At 54.9% G+C, this 18,446-nt stretch overlaps 1 protein-coding gene across 1 annotated transcript; it reads right to left on the reverse strand.

The window, feature by feature from the left end:
• Positions 1–242: 242 nt before the first annotated feature.
• On the reverse strand, positions 243–18,240 carry DIPK1C (divergent protein kinase domain 1C). The gene is made up of 4 exons (XM_023241205.2): positions 18,040–18,240; positions 8,481–9,164; positions 3,852–4,016; positions 243–1,045 (listed from the first exon to the last, which is right to left on the reverse strand). Exons 1-4 carry the CDS (start codon positions 18,238–18,240, stop codon positions 827–829), a joined length of 1,269 nt encoding a protein of 422 aa, XP_023096973.2. The 3' UTR covers positions 243–826.
• Positions 18,241–18,446: the final 206 nt, after the last annotated feature.

An 18,446-nucleotide genomic window follows, 5' to 3' on the forward strand; every position in this document is an offset into this window, starting at 1 on the left:
CCGCCTCTGACCCTGCCCGACGCCGACCGCGGCGCTCGCTGTCCTCCACGTTCTCGGGGACAACACGACGCAGTCCAACCAGCCTGCATCTCCCGCGCCAAAGGCAGATGCGCCGCGGCGGGCGGTAACGTGCTCCCTAACACAGGCTCCATAAAATCAACGGGCCCCTCAGGAGGAAAACGGCTCTACGCTGTCCTGACACGTCCTCTCCTGACGGATTACGTTTGCGTTACAGACGCAACTTCTGTTTTGATTGTATTTTATTCCAAAACAAAGGCAGCCCTCTTGTCCCAGAGGGGACACCCCTTCCCCTGCCCCGGAGCCTCCCGCGCTCCCTGCTCAAGCTCGTTCAGGCAGGCACGTCCTCACGCACGCGTGCACACACTCACGCGAGCACTCCCGTGTGAACACGCACACTGGCTCGTGTGCACGCACGTGCACTTCTTTAAATGCGGGCACGTGTGCAGGCAGGACAGCTGGAAGCCCTGGCTCTCAGGTGAGCACAAGCACGATCCTCAGAGTGGGATCTGTGCTGTTTCCCGACGAAGAGGCCTCCAAGAGGAAACCGCTGTACCTGCCTCCCTCGTGTCACTTTTAAAGGGTGGCAGGTCAGAGGCCAGCGCGGTGGCCTCCATCAGGAGCGAATCAAGCCAGGATGGGACAGAAGCACGCACATGAGGGCAGCTGGCGTGCGGTGGGAAGGGCATCAGCGATTTCACGTTTCAGAAGGACCACAGCGACACCTGCGCGTGCACTCATTTGCATAGAGGAAACGTCCCGTCCTTGAGCCAACATAGAGGGAAGGGACCCAAGGCCACGGGAGTGGCTACTTCTCTGCCTCCTGCAGTTCCCTCTGTGTGGCTTGAAGGAGGCGCTGAAGCTTCCAGAACACGTCCGGGGCGGCTCCCGGGGCGCTGCCGGAGGTGCCCCGAGGGTCTGCGCATTCCTGGACCGCGTCCCGCAATTGTAGCTGAAGCGAGGCGGAGACGGCCGAGGTCCTGAGACTGGAGGAGAACCAGTGGCGGAATATCTTGTCACAGACGACCTGAGGGGCAGGGGACAGAGTGGTTACTGCAGGCTGCGAACCAACCACGGAGGCTCCGCAGGCCCAAACAGACCGTGGCTCCTCCCATACAGCCCCACCTGCCGAGGGAGGCGTCTTCCCACACAGATGGTCTGATAGTAAAAGTGCCTTCCCTTCTGGAACTTGAACCACTCGGCACCGGGAACAAGGTCCCCCTCCCAGCCTCAACGCAGACGGGGAAGGGTCCCTGTCATCGAGTACACTTCCGAAGACAAAGGGGAGCAGAAAGTCCTGGGCGGCCAGTGCTGCGTAAGGAGCATCCCCTCGGCCGTGTGGCCGCATCGCTGAGGTTGGGCTTTCTCGTGCGTATTTGGTCACCATAACAAGCGACGACCCTCGGGTTGTCCCGAGGGTCCAGTGACATGTGGGGAGAAGTAGTCAGCAAACGTGATAGACTCACGGAGAAAAGTCTGCACTAGAAGGGACTTTGAATCATTTTACTTCAGAAGCAGAAATGAAAATCAAGCCACCATCCCGTAGGGTATGAAATTCACTGACGCCGGAGATCTCCTCCAACCTTCCACTTACACATGCTCCTGTTTCTAGAGCTTTCCCAGGCTCCTCCTGCTGGGAGGGTTCCACCGAGAGGGGCGGGATTAATGTGCTTTATCTTTCTGTATCACACCGTTTGGGACTCATTGAGCAGAGGCCTCAGTGTTGTAGTTCTACTTTTCATAGAAGGCACGGAACTTTAACTTCTGAGGAACCTTTTTTTTAAAATTTTTTTTTATTGTTTCTTTATTTTATTTATCTTGAGAGAGCATGCAGGGAAGGGGCAGAGAGAGAGGGAGAGAGAGAATCCCAAGTAGGCTCTGTGCTGTCAGCACAGAGCCCCACATGGGGCTCAGACCCATAAACCGTGAGATCATGACCTGAGTCTAAATTGGACGCTTAACCAACTGAGCCACCCAGGTGCCCCAGGAATATTTTTAAAAGCAAATCACCTTATTTCTGTTTTAAATTGAGAATACGTGTGCAAAAATGTTAAATGTTCCCAAGGACAGACCGGTGTGCCTCCTGCTGATTGTCCAATGTTCTGTTCCCAGCTCCGCGAGGGGACCCCTTCCTTCTAGAGAGAGTATGCACACACAAGCTGATACATGTTTTTCCTTTCTGTTCTACTTTGCACGAATGGCAATATATTACACACCCTCTTCCACACCTTCCACTCCCATCTAACAGAATACCAGGCAGAGCCTTCTAAGGATTTCCTGTTTACTTTAATGGCTGCACCTCAAATGTGTGGATAGATCATAAATTATTTAAGTAGTTTCCTACTGATGGAAGTGAGATTGTTTACTAATTTTTGCTATTAGAACAAAGTTGCAGTAAATATCTTGCCTATACGTCATTTTCATTTTGCACCTATGACAATTTCTAGAAATGGAATTTCTGGGCCAAAAGATAGGTGTGTTTTTTGTTTTGGTAGGTATTGCCAAATTGACCCTGTGGAAAGTTGTGCTGAGATACGCTCTCATGGCAATGTGTGATGAGAACGCTGGGCTCCCCCTCCCCAACACGTGTGTGGTCTTTCATTTTCGCCAACTGGTGGGTGAAAACGGTGTAATTTGCGTTGTTCCTAGCAGTCAGGGTGATGATGTGACATTGTACGTCCTTTCCAGCGAATGGCCTAGTTGATATCCTTTGCTACACTTCCATCACATTGTTGACCTTTTCCATATTAATTTGCCGACACTCTTTATACACTGAGGACATTATCCCCTTGCTTTGGTTGGCTTCCTAGAGAGCAGACTGTGAGATGGAGATCTGTAGGCAGGGATTTACTGAGACGCATTCCTGAGAACCACGGTCCAAGGACCTGAGGGAGGAGGAAAACTGTTCCTTACTGAGGCCGGGACTGGGTTTTGCATATGGCCCCTCTCCCACTGACCGATCCCTGGATGCTACCCCCGGCATGTGGAGGGGCCATGGCAAAGACTCTGCTGGGCAAGCGCGTTCCCGGGGGACGCTCCCTGGGCCTCGGCAGCAGCCGGCGGATAAGGAACCCTCTGTCCTCTATGCTCCTGGTCTGTACGAGCAATTGCAAATATTTGCCTGTATTTTGGGGGATTTTGTTTTATGTCGTGTTTGCTATATGGATTTTTTAAAGATAGTTAAATTTCTCCTTCCTGTGGCCTTCTGAGCTCAGAAAGACCTTCTTCACTCTCAGATAATATTTTAAATTCTCCCAGTTTTACTCTGGCACACTTAGGATTGTGTTTTTTATGAGTAAGTACATGAGCCTCTGGAATGGAGTCTGGTGAGGAGTGAAGTAGGAGTTAATGTGGTCCTTTGTTACGCCCCATCACCCAGCTAACCGACACCATTCGCTGCATAACCCAGCTTTCCTTCCGCCGGCCTGGGAGCGACCTTTGCCACTTATGAAACGCCCATGTGTCATTACGTCTATCTCTGAAATTTTAAAAAATTCTATTCTTTTGCTCTGTGCATCAGGGCAGGATAATTTTTTGAGTAAAACTGCAAGTTAGAAAAGTAATATGTTAGGAGGAAATGGGGAGCTGAATAATGGGCTCCGCTGGCCGCCCTGTCCATCAGACCCCCAAGGGTCATTCGGCCAACAACCCCATGGGACAGACAAGACAAATGACCACCCCAACTCCTGATGTCCCTGTCCCCACTGAGCACATCAAGCCCAGGTGGCGTGGAAGAGGGGACCTGGGCCATATGAATGGGGTGCCGTGGCATGGCGGGCAGCGACAGCCAGAGAGGACAATGTCCCCCAGCCCACGCGGTGGCGGCTGCTTACCTGCAGGTTGCTGTTGACTCTTTCTGCTCCACACTTGTGGGCTCGCAGATCACACTTTGAAAAACAGTCAAAGAAATTGCAGTCCTCATCCCCTGTGCAATTCTGCTCGAGAATTTCCCTCATTTTGGGTTCAAAAAAGGCCATGTCCACGTCGATGGCCACCACCTGTAACCAAGCAGCACATGGCCATCACAAAGACTCCCGGGGCCCAGCACATGGCCATCACAAGGACTCTTGGGGCCCAGCACATGGTTGTCACAAGGACTCTTGGGACCCAGAGCATGGCTATTATAAAGACTCTTGGGGCCCAGAACATGGCCATCAAAAGGACTCTTGGGGCCCAGCTCATGGCCATCACAAGGACTCTTGGGGCCCAGCACATGGTTGTCACAAGGACTCTTGGGGCCCAGAGCATGGCCATCAAAAGGACTCTTGGGGCCCAGCTCATGGCCATCACAAGGACTCTTGGGGCCCAGCACATGGTTGTCACAAGGACTCTTGGGGCCCAGAGCATGGCCATCAAAAGGACTCCTGGGGCCCAGCTCATGGCCATCACAAGGACTCTTGGGGCCCAGCACATGGTTGTCACAAGGACTCTTGGGGCCCAGAGCATGGCCATCAAAAGGACTCCTGGGGCTGTCACGAGGATGCCGGGGGCCCAGCACACGGCCATCACGTACTCTTGGGGCCCAGCTCATGGCCATCACGAGGACCCCCCGGGGGCCAGTGTGCCTCTGCTCTCTGGGGTGCAGGCTCCTACAGATTGCAGGATGGCAGAACGCTGCCTGCCAGAAAGAGGGGCCCCGGCCAGGCTGGGGGCCGCAGGCTTCACTCACACAAGGGCCCGACATAGACCACATCGCAAGGCTTTCCCTGCCAAAAGGACATTTGCCATCACTCGTGAAAGCCTAGCATCCAGAACTCTGACTACAAGTATCGCTTTTCAACTTGAAACATTTTTTCAGCTGTAAAGTCGAATGTCTGCAATTTCTTAAAAATAAATGAATTCCCCCTCCATTGCTTTATCACTTTTGGCCTCTGACCTTCAAGGGTCAGAATTATGAAAGCCATGAATACAGATAATTTATCCCCATGAATAGAAGCTACAGAAGAAAACTGCCTTCAAGGGGCAGGTCCGTGGGGGTGCCGGTGAATGTGGAGGGCAGGACGTAGGTGGCCTATTTCCGGCATATGTGTGGCCTACGCCAACTGGTTTCCTCCTGACTGGCTGGATCGAAACGTGTCTGGGAAAGGCAGTGTGAAAGCTCCTGAATTAGGTTTGATGCCCGTGGACCCTCATCCAACAGCATCAAATACAAAACGCCACTGTCAGCCCGAGAACAGGGTGGAGCCCCTGGAATTTCAGATTTATCTTTCTGGCTTCAAACCAAATAGGCTTCAAAACCAGAAAAAGAAATAACATCTACATGATGCGGATTTTCCTCCACAACCTGAATGTATTTAAAAAAAAAAAAAAGCTGATCTCAAACTTGATAAAACCTGGAGTCTGCCCAAATCATGCAGTTCATAGCTTCAAGGTGTTAACAAAGAGCTTTTGGAAGATTTGATGAATTTGATGGAGTCTGCGACATTTCACAAGCCTTCACAGGTCACCCTCCAAATACCAGCCCTTCTTCCGGCCTTTAGTAGCATCTCAAAAGACGCATTGGTTGGGGTTCGTGTCCTCCTCAACTTGGTGGTGTTGGGAGCTACGCTCCCCAGTTTGGGTTTTTGTTTTTCACTCTGGAGTGATGCCAAGAGGCAGTAAACTTTCTTGGGGATGATTCGGTAAAACAGAAGAGGAAAAATACGCCCTTTCAAAATATATGGAGAACAATGGAAATAAAAAATACAGAACTTTTCCCTACTCAAGAGCTTTGCCTAATTACTAATTCAGGCACAGCAAGCAGAAATTATAATTTTACTCAATTTTTCCTGTCTCATTATTTCACTATGTACCCCAGTTAATACACGAAAATATATATTAGGCTGTGCTCACACATCTATCGTCTCGGTAATTTATTATAGGGACTACATGGTCTCTCTTCTTTCTATACTTTCCGACATTCTCCCCGGCTTCCCCTGGGCCCCTACCTGCGATCTCACCTCTTTACAACTTCTCTCTCCCATCTCTGATTGCTCCCTTCTCACCTCCCAGGGAGAGCCAGATTTGGTTTTCAGTGCATAATGGAGAATGGATTATAGCTATTGTGAGCATAACTGTACGCACCTAAAATAAGAACAGCAACCAAGCCAACAGAGAAACCTGAGTAAGTTTTCTTAACCAGAATCGAGAGAATCATAACATGCTTCCTGCACGGAATTACTTCACTTGCGTCTCATCAAACTTCCTCCGGGCATCAGACTAGAAAGGGTTGGGGATTATTTCATTCTCCACTGAAAAGTGTGGCTCTGGGGCAGGAAACGTATCTGTTCGAAAGGAGCATTTGCGGGCAGTGGTTCGGGGGGCACAGAGCGATGGTGTTTCCCAGTTGTTCCTTCGCAACCAGTGGATAAATTCTCAGGATCTGTAAGTGGGGGACCCAGAGAAAGTGAGTGACTGTATGTGCTGGTTGCCACGTCCCACCCCCACAGGGTCAGACCCAGCAGGTCTTGGAGGGGAGGGGGAGGCAGAGAATTCGCATTTCTAACAAGTTCCCTGGTGATGCTGATACTGCTGGGTTTCATTAAAGTTGTAAAATCACAGGGAAAGTTAACTTCTTGAGACTCAGCATGTAAGGAGGTGAATAATGCCAGGGTTAGCCAAACGGGAACCTCTGTCCTTCTTTCCCCTTCTCCCCTGAGCAAGAACTCAGGCAGAGGTGAGGGTCTGTGCACCCCAGCACAGTCCACAGGGCACAGCCTGGGCTTGAAAGTGTCGCCGTTACCTCATCGAACAAATATCTCCTGCCTATTGTGCACAAGATACTGGAAGGCACAACTCTGATGCAGTGCGCAAGCCAGCAACATGCCATGCTTCCCTTTCCCCCGGGGAAGACCCGTCAGCCCTGCCTCCTTCCTACGGCCTTTTCTGGGAACCTAGCCCAGACAGCCTCTCAGTTCCCTCAACTGTTACCGCCCCTGTTGAGTTCCACTCACTGACACTCCACGACACTCACTGGATGAATAAACGGGCGTCAGATGAGATAACTGCCAAAGCCAGGGGTTGTGAGTGGACACCCCACACCTCCTTTCCCAGGGCCTTGGGGTGTCTGCGTTCCCAGGATTTCTGAGAAAGAGAACGGCGGTCCTACATGTCTAGTACATAAACCTTCTGCTCACGAACTGGGGAAGCCTTGGCTGGGAGTTCAACTCCAAAAATACCCTGGCAGAGTCCTGGGCTGTCCCTCCCCCTCACAACCAAGTCTAGAGGTCTCATGGAGCCCAGGGTATTGCAGACGGACCCTCCAGGAACCTCCCAGAGCCTTCTGGAACCTCTCAGCTCCTTCCCTTCCACACTTTGAGCCACTCCCAGCTCATCAGTCCCTCTGGGGCAGTCAGAGGGACTGCATTAGTTTTGTAGGTTTCAGGCTGTCATAGGAAGGCACTCCCATGTCACCTGCCACGGAAGCCCTTGGCCGGCAGTAAGAGTACCCTCTTGGCGTCCCTTTCTGGTTTTCACCAGGATGCAGAGCACCGTTCCGCCATGAGCCGGCACGCTCAGCGGCCAGCTCTCTGGTGTGGCTCCCGCGAAGTCGGCCTGGCCGTTCGCTCACCAGCACTGGCAGCGGACAAGCTAACTGACCGCAGCTTGTGGAGGAGGGGGCCCGGGACACGGCCCCCTCCCCAGCGCCCATCCCACACCACACCTACTTCTTGGGAAGTGGTCCCAGCGCTTGCCTGGGCACGGGGCAAGGACGCATCAATCTGACACGCGGGTGTAGCCTAGTTGGGGGGAAGCGGGAGGGGATTATCTTCTCGTGAAACACCGAGTCCCTCCTGCCATTGCTTCTCCAGCACCTTTAATTCCATGAACACCTGCATTGCCCAGAGCGGGAAACGGACTTGACCTGCTGCAACAGAGCAGCACAGAGCCAGATGCTTCCCCCCGGCAGGATTTTCCCTCATAGGAGCTGCCAAAACTCCACTTGTCCCCCTAGAAGCCCTGCCCATGGAAGGGAGACTAGCTAGGACCTCTCCAGGAAGAAAGGACCAGAAAACGTCTCCCGTTATCTCAGAGCCTGGGCAGGCAGAAAGCAGCAGCCCCAACTGGCTGTTGTACCAAAGCTCCCAAAAGCCACCTTTCCTTGTCATCCTCGGTGGCCCCTGCTCTCCTGAAGACTGTTTTCTGACTCAGCGAGAGCTCGCTTTCGAATTAGTCTAAGATGCGGCGAAGCTGCTTTGGAGAAGCCAGAACAGCCATTAGGAAGGACGCACCTTCCCCTGCCGGGCCCTCCGCCCCCTACCAGGTGCCTTTCCTTCTAGTTCCTATTCCTGGAGGACGGGGGTGCAAGGTGCACGCGTTGTTAAAATTCTCTCATTAACACCCCAAAAGGAGGTGGCGTGGCAGGTCTGGGTTGTCCAGGCTAGAAGGTTCCAGAACCTTCCAGGGGTCCCCCGTGACTTCCGAAACCTCTCCTAGATTCTCGGAACTCCACCTGGCACACACACCCTCCCCGAGCCACTCACCGTGAAGTCACTCCTGATGGCAAAGTTTTCGGGCTTGATGTCGCAGAGGTGGAGGCGGTGGGAGAAGTCGTCGTCGAAATGGCTCACCATGTCCAGGAAGCTGAGCGCCATGTCGCTGATGGCCTTGGCCTGGCCCCGGCCGCCCCGGGAGGCGCCTGCGGCCCCGTCCAGGGGGAAGAGGGCCCTGTGGCGGGGGCTGCCCGCGGCCAGGTACTCCACCGCGTAGAAGTGGCCGCAGGAGCCCAGCACGGGCGGGGCGTGCCGGCTCAGGTCCTGCAGCAGGCTGAACAGGACGAACTCCTCCTGCTGGACCAGGGACCACAGGGTGGCCAGCTGGCCCAGCCAGCGACGGCCGCGCCTCTGCGGCCACAGCGGCCCCAGGCTGCCGTTGGGCAGCTCCAGGCCCAGGGCGTTCCTGACCTCACCGGCCACCACCAGCAGCAGCTCGGCCTCCGGGAAGTCCTGGCCGCCGTCCTCGGCCGCGTCGTCCGGCAGGCTGAGCGGCTGGAAGCTGGAGAAGGCCTCCTCCTTGGACTTGAGGATGACGGGCCGGCCGCGCCAGTCGGCCTGCAGCACCTTCTTGCCTCTCTCGTAGTACAGACAGCGCTGGTAGCTCAGTGTCCCCGCCACGCACAGGTCCTCGCAGAGGTCCCCCACCAGCACCCCGCCCCGGTACTCCTGGCACTGGAAGGAAGGGGACAGTCGGTCACGGGGCGGGCAGGGGGAGCAACGGGGCCGGCCCTGCGCTCAGGGCGCTTCTAGTCAGCTGTTGAGGGAAACCTGTCAGGTGTGAGCCACGCGGGCCATTTGGGTCCCTGAGTTAAGGAAGCGAGGGAGTTAAAGGAGCCGCTCGTATTTGTCACGTGATTCAACCAGGCCCGGGCCTCGAGAGTCAGGACAGCGGAGGCGAGAAGCAGGCCTCCCCCATCCAGCCCCGTGATGCTGGGAAAAGCCTTTCGCCTGCTGGCTCTCGCTTCCCTGAACCGTGCCAGACTCCGGCCACACGTCTGGGCTGCCCCGGGGAACTCTGACCTCCTCTGCCATCAGAGAATGGCAGAGTCAGAGCCCAGAAGGCGGGTCCCCAGCGAGCCTCACCTGGTACCCAGGGCCGGCCACAGGAAGGACCTCTCCTGCAGGCGTGTTCCCTCAGCCTGCTGTTTCTGACACCAAGGAGGGTGGCCTATAGGGCCGGCAGCTCTGGAAGGATTACAGGGGTGCGGAGGAGAACCCACCACAGGAAGCGGGAGTTGGAAGGGGCCTCGTGGATGATGGTGTCAGCACAACTGGAGAGGACAGGCACCGGGGACACAGGAGCTGCTTGGGATACATTCTAGAAGTGTCGGGTGTGTTTGGTTCCGGGCGGTGGTGAGGAAGGTCCAGGAGCCCTCAGATGGGCGTTTCTCCTAAACTCGAGCAGCTCTTAGGATGGGTTCCACACGAGGGGACCCGGTGACCCCACCACCACATTACAAACGTCCCTCAGAAGACGGTCCCGTGGGCCCTGGCCGGTGGTCCCGCCGGGACGAGGTAGGAGGGGGAGGACAGAGCTGGTGCGGAACAGAGTAAAACGAAGGACCTGGACAATTTATTAGGAGCTGAGCCTATGTTCTAACTCCACCTGCTCTCCCCCACCCCCTCCAGATGCATCCTCCCTCCACGTGGGCACACGCAGGCCTCACCTTCTGCTGCACCTTGAGCAAGGGGGCCACCCAGTCCTCATCAGGTGATGAGACAAGGGCAGGACCACCACGTCGTCGTCTTCACTCTGTCTCGTGCACGACCGGGCGCCCAGAGTGACAAGCTGGAGCTCAGCACGGTGCAGCGCAGCCACGCCCGGCTGTGCCACGGCATCCCTGGCGGCTGCCCCACCGCCCCGAGCCTCGTCTCCCCTCCCTGCATCTCACCGGTCTGCCTCCCTTGCTCGGGTTTCGGGCAGGCTGTGAGAAAAGTGTGTGGAAACCATTCATTCATTCAAGTGCGAGACATCACGAGATGCCCTTGAACGGTGGCCGGGTACCTAACTCCAGGCGCTTCAGAGGCTGGTCGTCCACGCTCTCAGCTTTGTACTGTAAGTGGCTCAAAGTCAATGTACTTCCGATGCCTGGATGTGTGAACAATTCCAAAATGCAAAAAACCCTGAAAAGACAACCTTCTCGTGACTCTCTGAGCCTCACGTGGAATCAAAACCCAACTGAATAGTTTGTGAGGCTGTTAGTCTGCAGGTCTTTGACTTGGTGAGAATTTGCATAGATTGTGCTGCAGAATTATTAATTTGATTGATTACTGGTTCCGCTTCATATCCAAAATATAAGGTACATGCCCCATATTATCCTTTCAATGCCCCCAAAAGTGTGAATTTGAAAACATATGCCTGGCCCCAAAGTGTGAGAAAAAGGATTGGGGATCTTCATAAATACTCTAGTTTAATTGTTCAAAGCATGCATTACCAAAATGGTTATTAAAAAGAAATATTCCGGGGTGCCTGGGTGGCTCAAGTCGGCTAAATGTCCAACTTTGGCTCAGGTCATGATCTCATGGTTTGTGAGTTCGAGCCACATGTTGGGCTCTATGCTGACAGCTCAGAGCCTGGAGCCTGCTTCGGATTCTGTGTCTTCCTCTCTCTGTGCCCCTCCCCTGCTTGCTCTCTCTCTCTCTCTCTCTCACTCTCAAAAGTAAATAAAACATTTTTAAAAATTAAAAAAAAAAAAAAAAGAAACATTCTGAGATGCTTAGTGGCTCAGTTGTTAAGCGTCTGACTTCGCCCCAGGTCATGATCTCATGGCCTGTGAGTTTGAGCCCTGCATTGGGCTCTGTGCTGACAGCTCAGAGCCTGGAGCCTGCTTCAGATTCTGTATCTCCCTCTCTCTCTGCCCCTCCCCCACTCACACTCTGCCTCTCTCACTGTCTCAAAAATAAACATTAAAAAAATTAAAAGAAAAAAAAGAAATATTCCCAGTTCCTAAAAGAAGTAAGTGGATTTTCGGGACCGTTTCGGGAAGTACCAGGACAAGAGCTTGGAAGACCCAGGCCACGCCATGTGACTTGACCCTGGGAGTCTCCTGGGAGCCCTTTCTGCCTTTGTGGCCTTTCCATCTCCGTGTATCATGCTGGCCGGTGGATGTGTCACACCTGCCAAACGCTAGGATTCAAGCAACAGAGTCCTGTGCCGGTCGTGAATCTGACCCCGGAGCCTGGGGATGCCCTCCTGTTGCTGGGGCAGCCTTTTTGTCTTTGGAAAACAGACACCTGTAAGGACGCTGCGTTAACAAACACCCGCACCACTGTTTCAAGCACACTCCATGCTGCAGTCACCTTTAACGTATTTAACGTTAACACAATGTTGGCAAAATGCCATCCTTCTAATTCCAAGGCTTGGGGTCAAGAACTGAGTGTTGAAAGCACCTGGACCCTCTGAGTCACTCACTGTCTGCTTAGAATTGCTTCCATATAACCCCTGGTAAGAAAGCTGACTCAGGCTCCCCTGGGACCTTTCAGGCTCCTCGTGGAGGAGAGGTGGGGATGAAAGGGTTAAGTGGTCTAGCCGACCAGGAGCAGAAAGGTTATGAAGGATGGAAGTACCGTGGGGCATTCATCTGACTTGTAGTTTTTCTCCTACTCTCTCCGGAATTTACAGAGTTTCACATTTCTTCAGTAAACCTGATCAGAAAATAAAAACTTTTTTTGATTTCCTTATGAAGCCCTCAAATTCCTCTTTAAGGATGATTTCCAAAGTTATTGGATTAAATTCCAGAACGCTTTTAGAGTGTTGTCACATTTGTAACTTGATCAAAAGTGCTTTTGTATGAAGTACAGAACACATAAAGAGCAGGTGACAGCACCTGTCTGGTGGGAGGAGGGGAGTCCTGGGCTGACAGAAGGGAGGAGTTGGACAGAGTCCACTGGACGGTGGGTGGGGGGTGCGGAGGGCGTCAGCTACGATGGCCCGGGGCTTTACTTTCATCCAGAACTGCTCCTGGCCAGGAGAGACACCTGTGGGCCAAGAAGACCCCTCCAATCCTCTGAGGCTGTCAACGGCCACGGGCAAGGGCTTGCTGCTTCAGCCACCCCCAGCCAGCTCCAAATGAACCATGCCACTCTCTCTCCCAACTTAACCCAGCCGACCGTGAGCTGAGCCACTATCCACTACAGGTACCAGGCTCAGGAGTTCCCAGAACAGCGGTGGCTGCCTTCCAAACTCATAAATGACAGCAGAGTATGACCTGTGCAGGATAGGTGCGCAGCCAGGCTTGGCTCCGGGCGGACTGGGTTTGTCTCCCAGCTCGGCGCCCCCAGCAGCTGTGGCTGGTTTCCAGGTCTGTAGCATGGGGAGCTAATACGGTGTCACAGGAGACCTGTGAAGGTCAGCCAAGGTCACAGGTGCAGAGGACCAGGTCATCTCAGTGATGACCCCCCTCTCCAGCCCTGGTCATTAGACGGCCGGAGGTGGGGGAGGCTTCTTCTTGGAGAGAGGCTCCTGAGTTCAGTGTTGAAAGCCAAACGGCAGGTGCGCCTAGCAGACGAGGAGACAGAGGGCAGCTTCTTCGCCGGGAACAGCCTGTGCAAAGAGCCGGAGTTGCAAAGTGGCCTGGTATGTTCAGAGAACCGGATCCGGGTCAGCAGTGTGGGAGGCAAAGTTAGTGCCAGCAGCTGTGTGTGATCGAGGGGGCTGGCCTATGAAAAAATGCCACGTCTCTGCCACACAAAACTGCTCTGGCCCCCAAGTGCCAGATCGACCTTCCCGGGGAGACAGCCCCCCTGCCCCTAGGGGTCCTCACCTCTGTCCTCTGCCCCCAGCTCTCCATCCACCACACTCACCTGCGATATCCTCTCCCCCACCGGCTCCCCACCGCACAGTGTCGTCTACAAAACTACCCCGCACGGACGAAATCGAGTTCAACTCAAATGAAAGTCTCTACGGCGTTGCCCCTACAAATCTGGTCGGCGATTCCAAACAGGAGTCGAAGACATTTTGGACAACGGAATAATCGTCGAATTGGGGGTAGAGCCCATCCGTTTTGGAGGGGAACATTAATTACTATGGGCTGTTTTCTGAAGCTTAACACGTTGGGGCGTAAGCGTGCCTCCTGCGCGGCTGGCAGCTTGCGGGGAGGCAGTGTCGGCCATCGCAAAGGCCGGGAAGTGGAACGGGTGCCCCGAATCCCAGGGGGGCCTGCCAGCCGGCGTAGGTGAGGCCTCAGATCTGTGCCCTACCTTCTGGTGACCCGTCACCCAGCTCGTCCTAGGAGAGAATTTGCTTTACAGCAGGGCACACACAGCGTGGTTAGTCAGAGCCACTCTTTGTCGCCACCCTGTCTGAGGATGTACGTTTGCCACTTCCGTTCCCACTCTCTTATACACAGTGTGAAATTCATCCACTGTGGCTGTGCTGGTTCCAGTGATGGAGTGGTCTGCAGGATCTTTTTGCATGTCTGAGCCTCCTAAACACAGAGAAAGAACTAATCTCCTATTTGAAAAACAACGAATTTAGCGGGGCGCCTGGGGGGCTCAGTCGGTTGAGCTTCCAACTCTTGGCTTACGCTCAGGTCGTGAAATCAGGGTTCAGGGGTTTGAACCCCATGTCGGGCTCTTGGCTGACAGTGTGGAGCCTGCTTGGGATTCTCCCTCTCCTCTCTGTCTCTCTCTCTCTCTGCCCCTCCCCTGCTCTCTCTCTTTCTCTCAAAAATAAACCAGCACTTAAAGAAAATAAACAAAAAATAAAAACCAGTGAACTTAAGTACAAACTACAAGTTTACAAGCTAATTAAAAATTGTCATCATGTTAGAGACAATAGTGAAATTACTTTATGCGCCGCATGTCTTATTGAAGTAGCTATTTTTGAGCTCAAAAAAGCAGTTTATTCACTTCAACTCAATTTTTAAAATCACTTTTCTCTGCATATGAAGGGGTGTTGCCAGCGTGGAGACAGGTACAACCCTGTGCCCAAATGAGTGCACGTATAAGATCCACAGGTATCATATTGAAAACAAAATTAATAAACTCTCCTTGTAGTTGACTGGCATTTTGTGATGATTATCTGAGCTCACAGTGGGTTGGCATTTCTGGCCTACATGCGTGCATACAAACGCACGCTGCCAGAATTCTCAGGTCTGGTAGGAAGCGTCTCAGAGGCTGTCGGTTAGGATCTCCCCAGCGTGTATCACGGTTCTCAGGCAAAAACAAAACCTGTCCACTCTAGTCTGGGAAGCTGCTGACAGGGTCCCGGAGGTCATGCCTAAGGGCTGCGTTTTCTTTTGTGTATCCGTTCTTGTTTTCAAGGAGCATTAAGTCTCTATGTGGTTAGCAACACGTCCCGCTATAGAATTCCTCACCTGAGCAGTTATCCGTGCATTGCAAAATCTCAGAACACTGGGCCAGTTCACCCTCCAGCCCTTCTTGGCCCCTGGATATGCCTTAGGAGATACATATCACAAACATGGCCAAAGCACTCGGAAAAATAGAGTCCTTCCCTCCTGTAAAATCTTTCCGGATGCTGTAGTCCCACTGGGGTCATGGGGTTTCTACCGCCGCAAAGAAAGATAAGCCTGCCCTATGAAGAAGCAACCTCTACTGCAGGCAACTAAATTCATCACTGGGGAACCACCTCTTGGGCTGGAGTTTCCACTACCAAAGCGCACAGGGTTACACACGGGCTCTGTGACGCAGTGCGCCATCAGGATACTCTACCTCTGTGGGGCGCCGTTTCCCATCTCTGAAGTGAGGGCAGTAAAGGCCCATACCCCCCAGGGGTTGTGAGGGGGACAGAATGAAATAATACAGGGAAAACTACTTTGCACAGGGCCTTCCCGGAGTCAGCCCAGCGGGCACCTGCAACATCTCTCTGCGGCCGTGTGAAGCCCTCTGCAAGCAGAACGGGGGAGCGGGGTTGTAAATAATCAGACACAGCATAAGGCTCGCCAGCCTGGGGTGGCCCCTGTCACAGCTCGCCGGAAAAGAAGGGCTCCAGAAACCTCACGGAGAAGTGGAAGGGGGCTTACGGATGTCTTGATTATGAGATGTGCCGGAAAGCCACGGCGCAGGGAAGCGCAGCAGTCTGACTCAAAAAATGCAAAGCTAGGAGACGGAGGGCTCGACTCCTTGGAGAAATGCCAGCGGGCTCTTCCAGCCCTCCCCTCGTCCAGGGCCGTGGAGCGCACTGGGCTCCCTCAGCAGGCGGGGTACCTCTCGGGGGTGCCAGCAGGCCCGACTCCCAGCCACTGGAGCTCTGCACCTTTGTCTGCAGACTCCCCCGCAGGCCGGCAATGGCACCTGTCCTGCCAGAGGCCTGGGACACCAGCAGGCACTCACCATCTCTGCCAGGGAGGGAGGGGGCTCCCTGTGGCTCCCCCTGAGCTTGGTATTCAGAGGGAAAGCTAATGAGGGCCTGGAGAGCAGTCAGAAAAATAACAGCCAGTTTTCTTATGAAGGACAAAAGCCAGGCAGGATGCATTGAAAGTGCCTGGGAGCCGGGAGACAGAGGGCCGATTCAGCTGGAGTCCTGGGAGGCCACAGTGCCGGCCTCTGCCCGGCAGCCAGGGCCCAGCCGAGTCTGCGGTGCGGGCCCCGCCGTGCTGTTCCAACCCTGCCCTCGTTCAGAGTGTCCTGGGGAGCTGGGAACCAGCGTGCTGAGGGGGGCTGACATGAGCACATCCAGAACGGAGAGGGTAGAAGGCGAGGAGGCAGGGAGAGAGGCAGAGAAGGCCAAGCCCCGAGCGCGTGTAAGAAATAATGGCCTTGAGTAGGGCGGCCAGGGGACGCGCCCCAAAAACTCAGTTCATTGAGACAAGGTCAGACGAACTTCAGGGAGACAGACAGAGGCGGCATTTCGATTCGTTCCTTTGGCAACAGGCAGGATTGAGAGGCTTCGGGAGCAGGATCCATCTCCCCAGCTTCGTGTTGACTACAAGTGAGCCCGGATGGCTGCCATTGGAGACACAGCGGTAGAGCCTCTAACCAGAATCGGTTTTAATTTATGGGCTGGAATGCTGGGAAAGTTATGATTAGCTCAATTATATTAGGCCATATAATTTCCATTAGTCCTTTTCCCACTTAACCAAAGACAACTACCTGAAAATAGCATCTTTATTTTAATGTAAAAGATTACTGTATTATTTTTGTGAATAGCTATTCCATCGTGGCTACACTATTTTTGTTCATTAAAAGTAGTCAGTCGCCCTAAAAACAGCGGCGGGGCGGGGCGGGGGGGGGGGGGCAGGAAGCCTTTATAAGTGAAAGGAGTTTTTATATAGGTCACTGAGAAACTCAATGAGTTGTTACCAAGTTACAGAAAACTTGATAGAACTTCAGTGTCAGGGTCCATACATGCCTGGTAATGGATGGATGATTGATACACAGGATGCAGGGAATCCGTGGTGAGGGTCTTACTTGCATTATTATGAGTTCATGATGACACATGTCAGACTCCATTAGGGAATACGATTTCTGTTCATTTGTATGTTTCACTCACTTTAATTTTTCCAATCTCACTTACGAATTTTTTAAACCTTTAGGCTCTGAAGTTTTGAAAACCTACACTCTCAAAACACCCACTCATATGTCAGCAATCGGTCTGTAAACTTCCCATGCGTTTTTTTTTTTTTTCTTCCCCTTCGGGATTTCTTAGAAAATAATTTTTCACAGCAAATGCTTCTATGGTCACTGTTTTAGGAAACGGACAACCGCTTAAAAAACCAACGGAACAGTAGTTGCCAGTGACTTGGCCTTTTTGGCTTTCCTTGCGGGGATTCCTACCTTTCCTCAAGTCGCCCAATGCGCATAATCTTCCCCACCAAACCGAGACTGAGCAGCACCCAACGTTTGGACTCAGCGAAAAGAGCATCTGGGACCCAGTGCGCCAGGCAGCCTGCAAGCCGACGCTGTGTCTCTGACCGCCTGGCCCGCCTAGGACCCCTCAGGCCCACCCCTCTTGGAGGAGACTGCGGTCTCGACCCCCGGGACCCCGGTCTGCCGGGGTCCCCTGGCCTGAGCGCGCTCCGCCGGGGGTCCCACAAGCCGCGCAGGGGAGAGCCGCGGCTTTGGGGCGCCGGGAGACAGGGGCCCTACCAGCCGCCTGCACTGGGCTCGGGAGGGACCCCCAGGTTGGAATCCCAGAACAGCCGCTGGGCGAGGCAAGCAGACCCGAGAGGCAGAGGCGTGGTCCCCGCCGCCGAGCCCCGCCGCCGGCCCGCGCCCTCGCCAGCGCCCCGAGCCCGGCCGCACCACAGCGGACGCGGGCGGCGAGGCGCGGCCGGAGACTCAGAGCCGACCTGCAAACTTTCCGAGCGCGGGCTCGGGGGCGGCAGGGCAGCAGCTGGGCAGGAAGACTCTCGGGACAAAGGACCAATTTTGGCGACAAGGGAGAGACACCTCCGCGCGCCCGCAGAGGACTCCGGAGCGGAGAGACCGGGTTGTCCCCATGCATCGGGCACTCCCTCCACCCCCCCCCCCCACACACACACCGTGGGTGCCGCGGCCGCGCCCGGCTCCCGGGGCCCCCCGGAGGGTGTCCCGCCCCGTTTCCCCGGGGAGCGCGGCGCGGGCTCGGTGCGGCGGCGGGACCTACCAGCGCGGCCAGGATGCGCCGGCTCTTCTCGTCGGTGCAGCGCTCGGAGAGGACGCCCGGGTGCGCGCGGAGCAGCAGCGCGGCCGCCAGCACCCAGCCCGCGGTCCACGCAGCGCAGGCCAGCAGCGCGCCCCGCCCGCACCGCCCGCACCGCCCGCGCCGCCCGCGCCGCCCGCACCGACCCGGCCCGCTCCGCGCCATGACCCGCCGCCCGCGCCCCGCGCTCTCCCCGCGGCTCCGCCGCTCGGCCCGGCTCGGCGGGGGAGGGGGCGCGGGGGAGAGGCAGCGCGAGGGGAGGGGGAGGCCCGGCGGCCCGGCCCGGCCCGGGGGTGGCGGTGGGGGGTGGAGTGTCCGCCGGCCCCCGCCTGCGCGCCACCCGCGCGCCGGGCGAAGGGGGCGTCCGCTCG

The sequence above is a fragment of the Felis catus genome, chromosome D3, assembly GCF_018350175.1.
Source record: "Felis catus isolate Fca126 chromosome D3, F.catus_Fca126_mat1.0, whole genome shotgun sequence".
In the NCBI taxonomy this organism is placed as follows: Eukaryota; Metazoa; Chordata; class Mammalia; order Carnivora; family Felidae; genus Felis; species Felis catus.

What these genes read in the sequence shown, in the direction of transcription:
- DIPK1C (XM_023241205.2), bottom strand. Translation starts at nt 18,240, where the DNA reads ATGGCGCGGAGCGGGCCGGGTCGGTGCGGGCGGCGCGGGCGGCGCGGG. An exon ending in GGCGCATCCTGGCCGCGCTG is followed by an intron (nt 9,165 to 18,039) that starts GTAGGTCCCGCC and finishes CCTTCCTTCCAG; the next exon opens with TGCCAGGAGTACCGGGGCGG. An exon ending in GAGTCAACAGCAACCTGCAG is followed by an intron (nt 1,046 to 3,851) that starts GTAAGCAGCCGC and finishes CCTGCCCCTCAG; the next exon opens with GTCGTCTGTGACAAGATATT.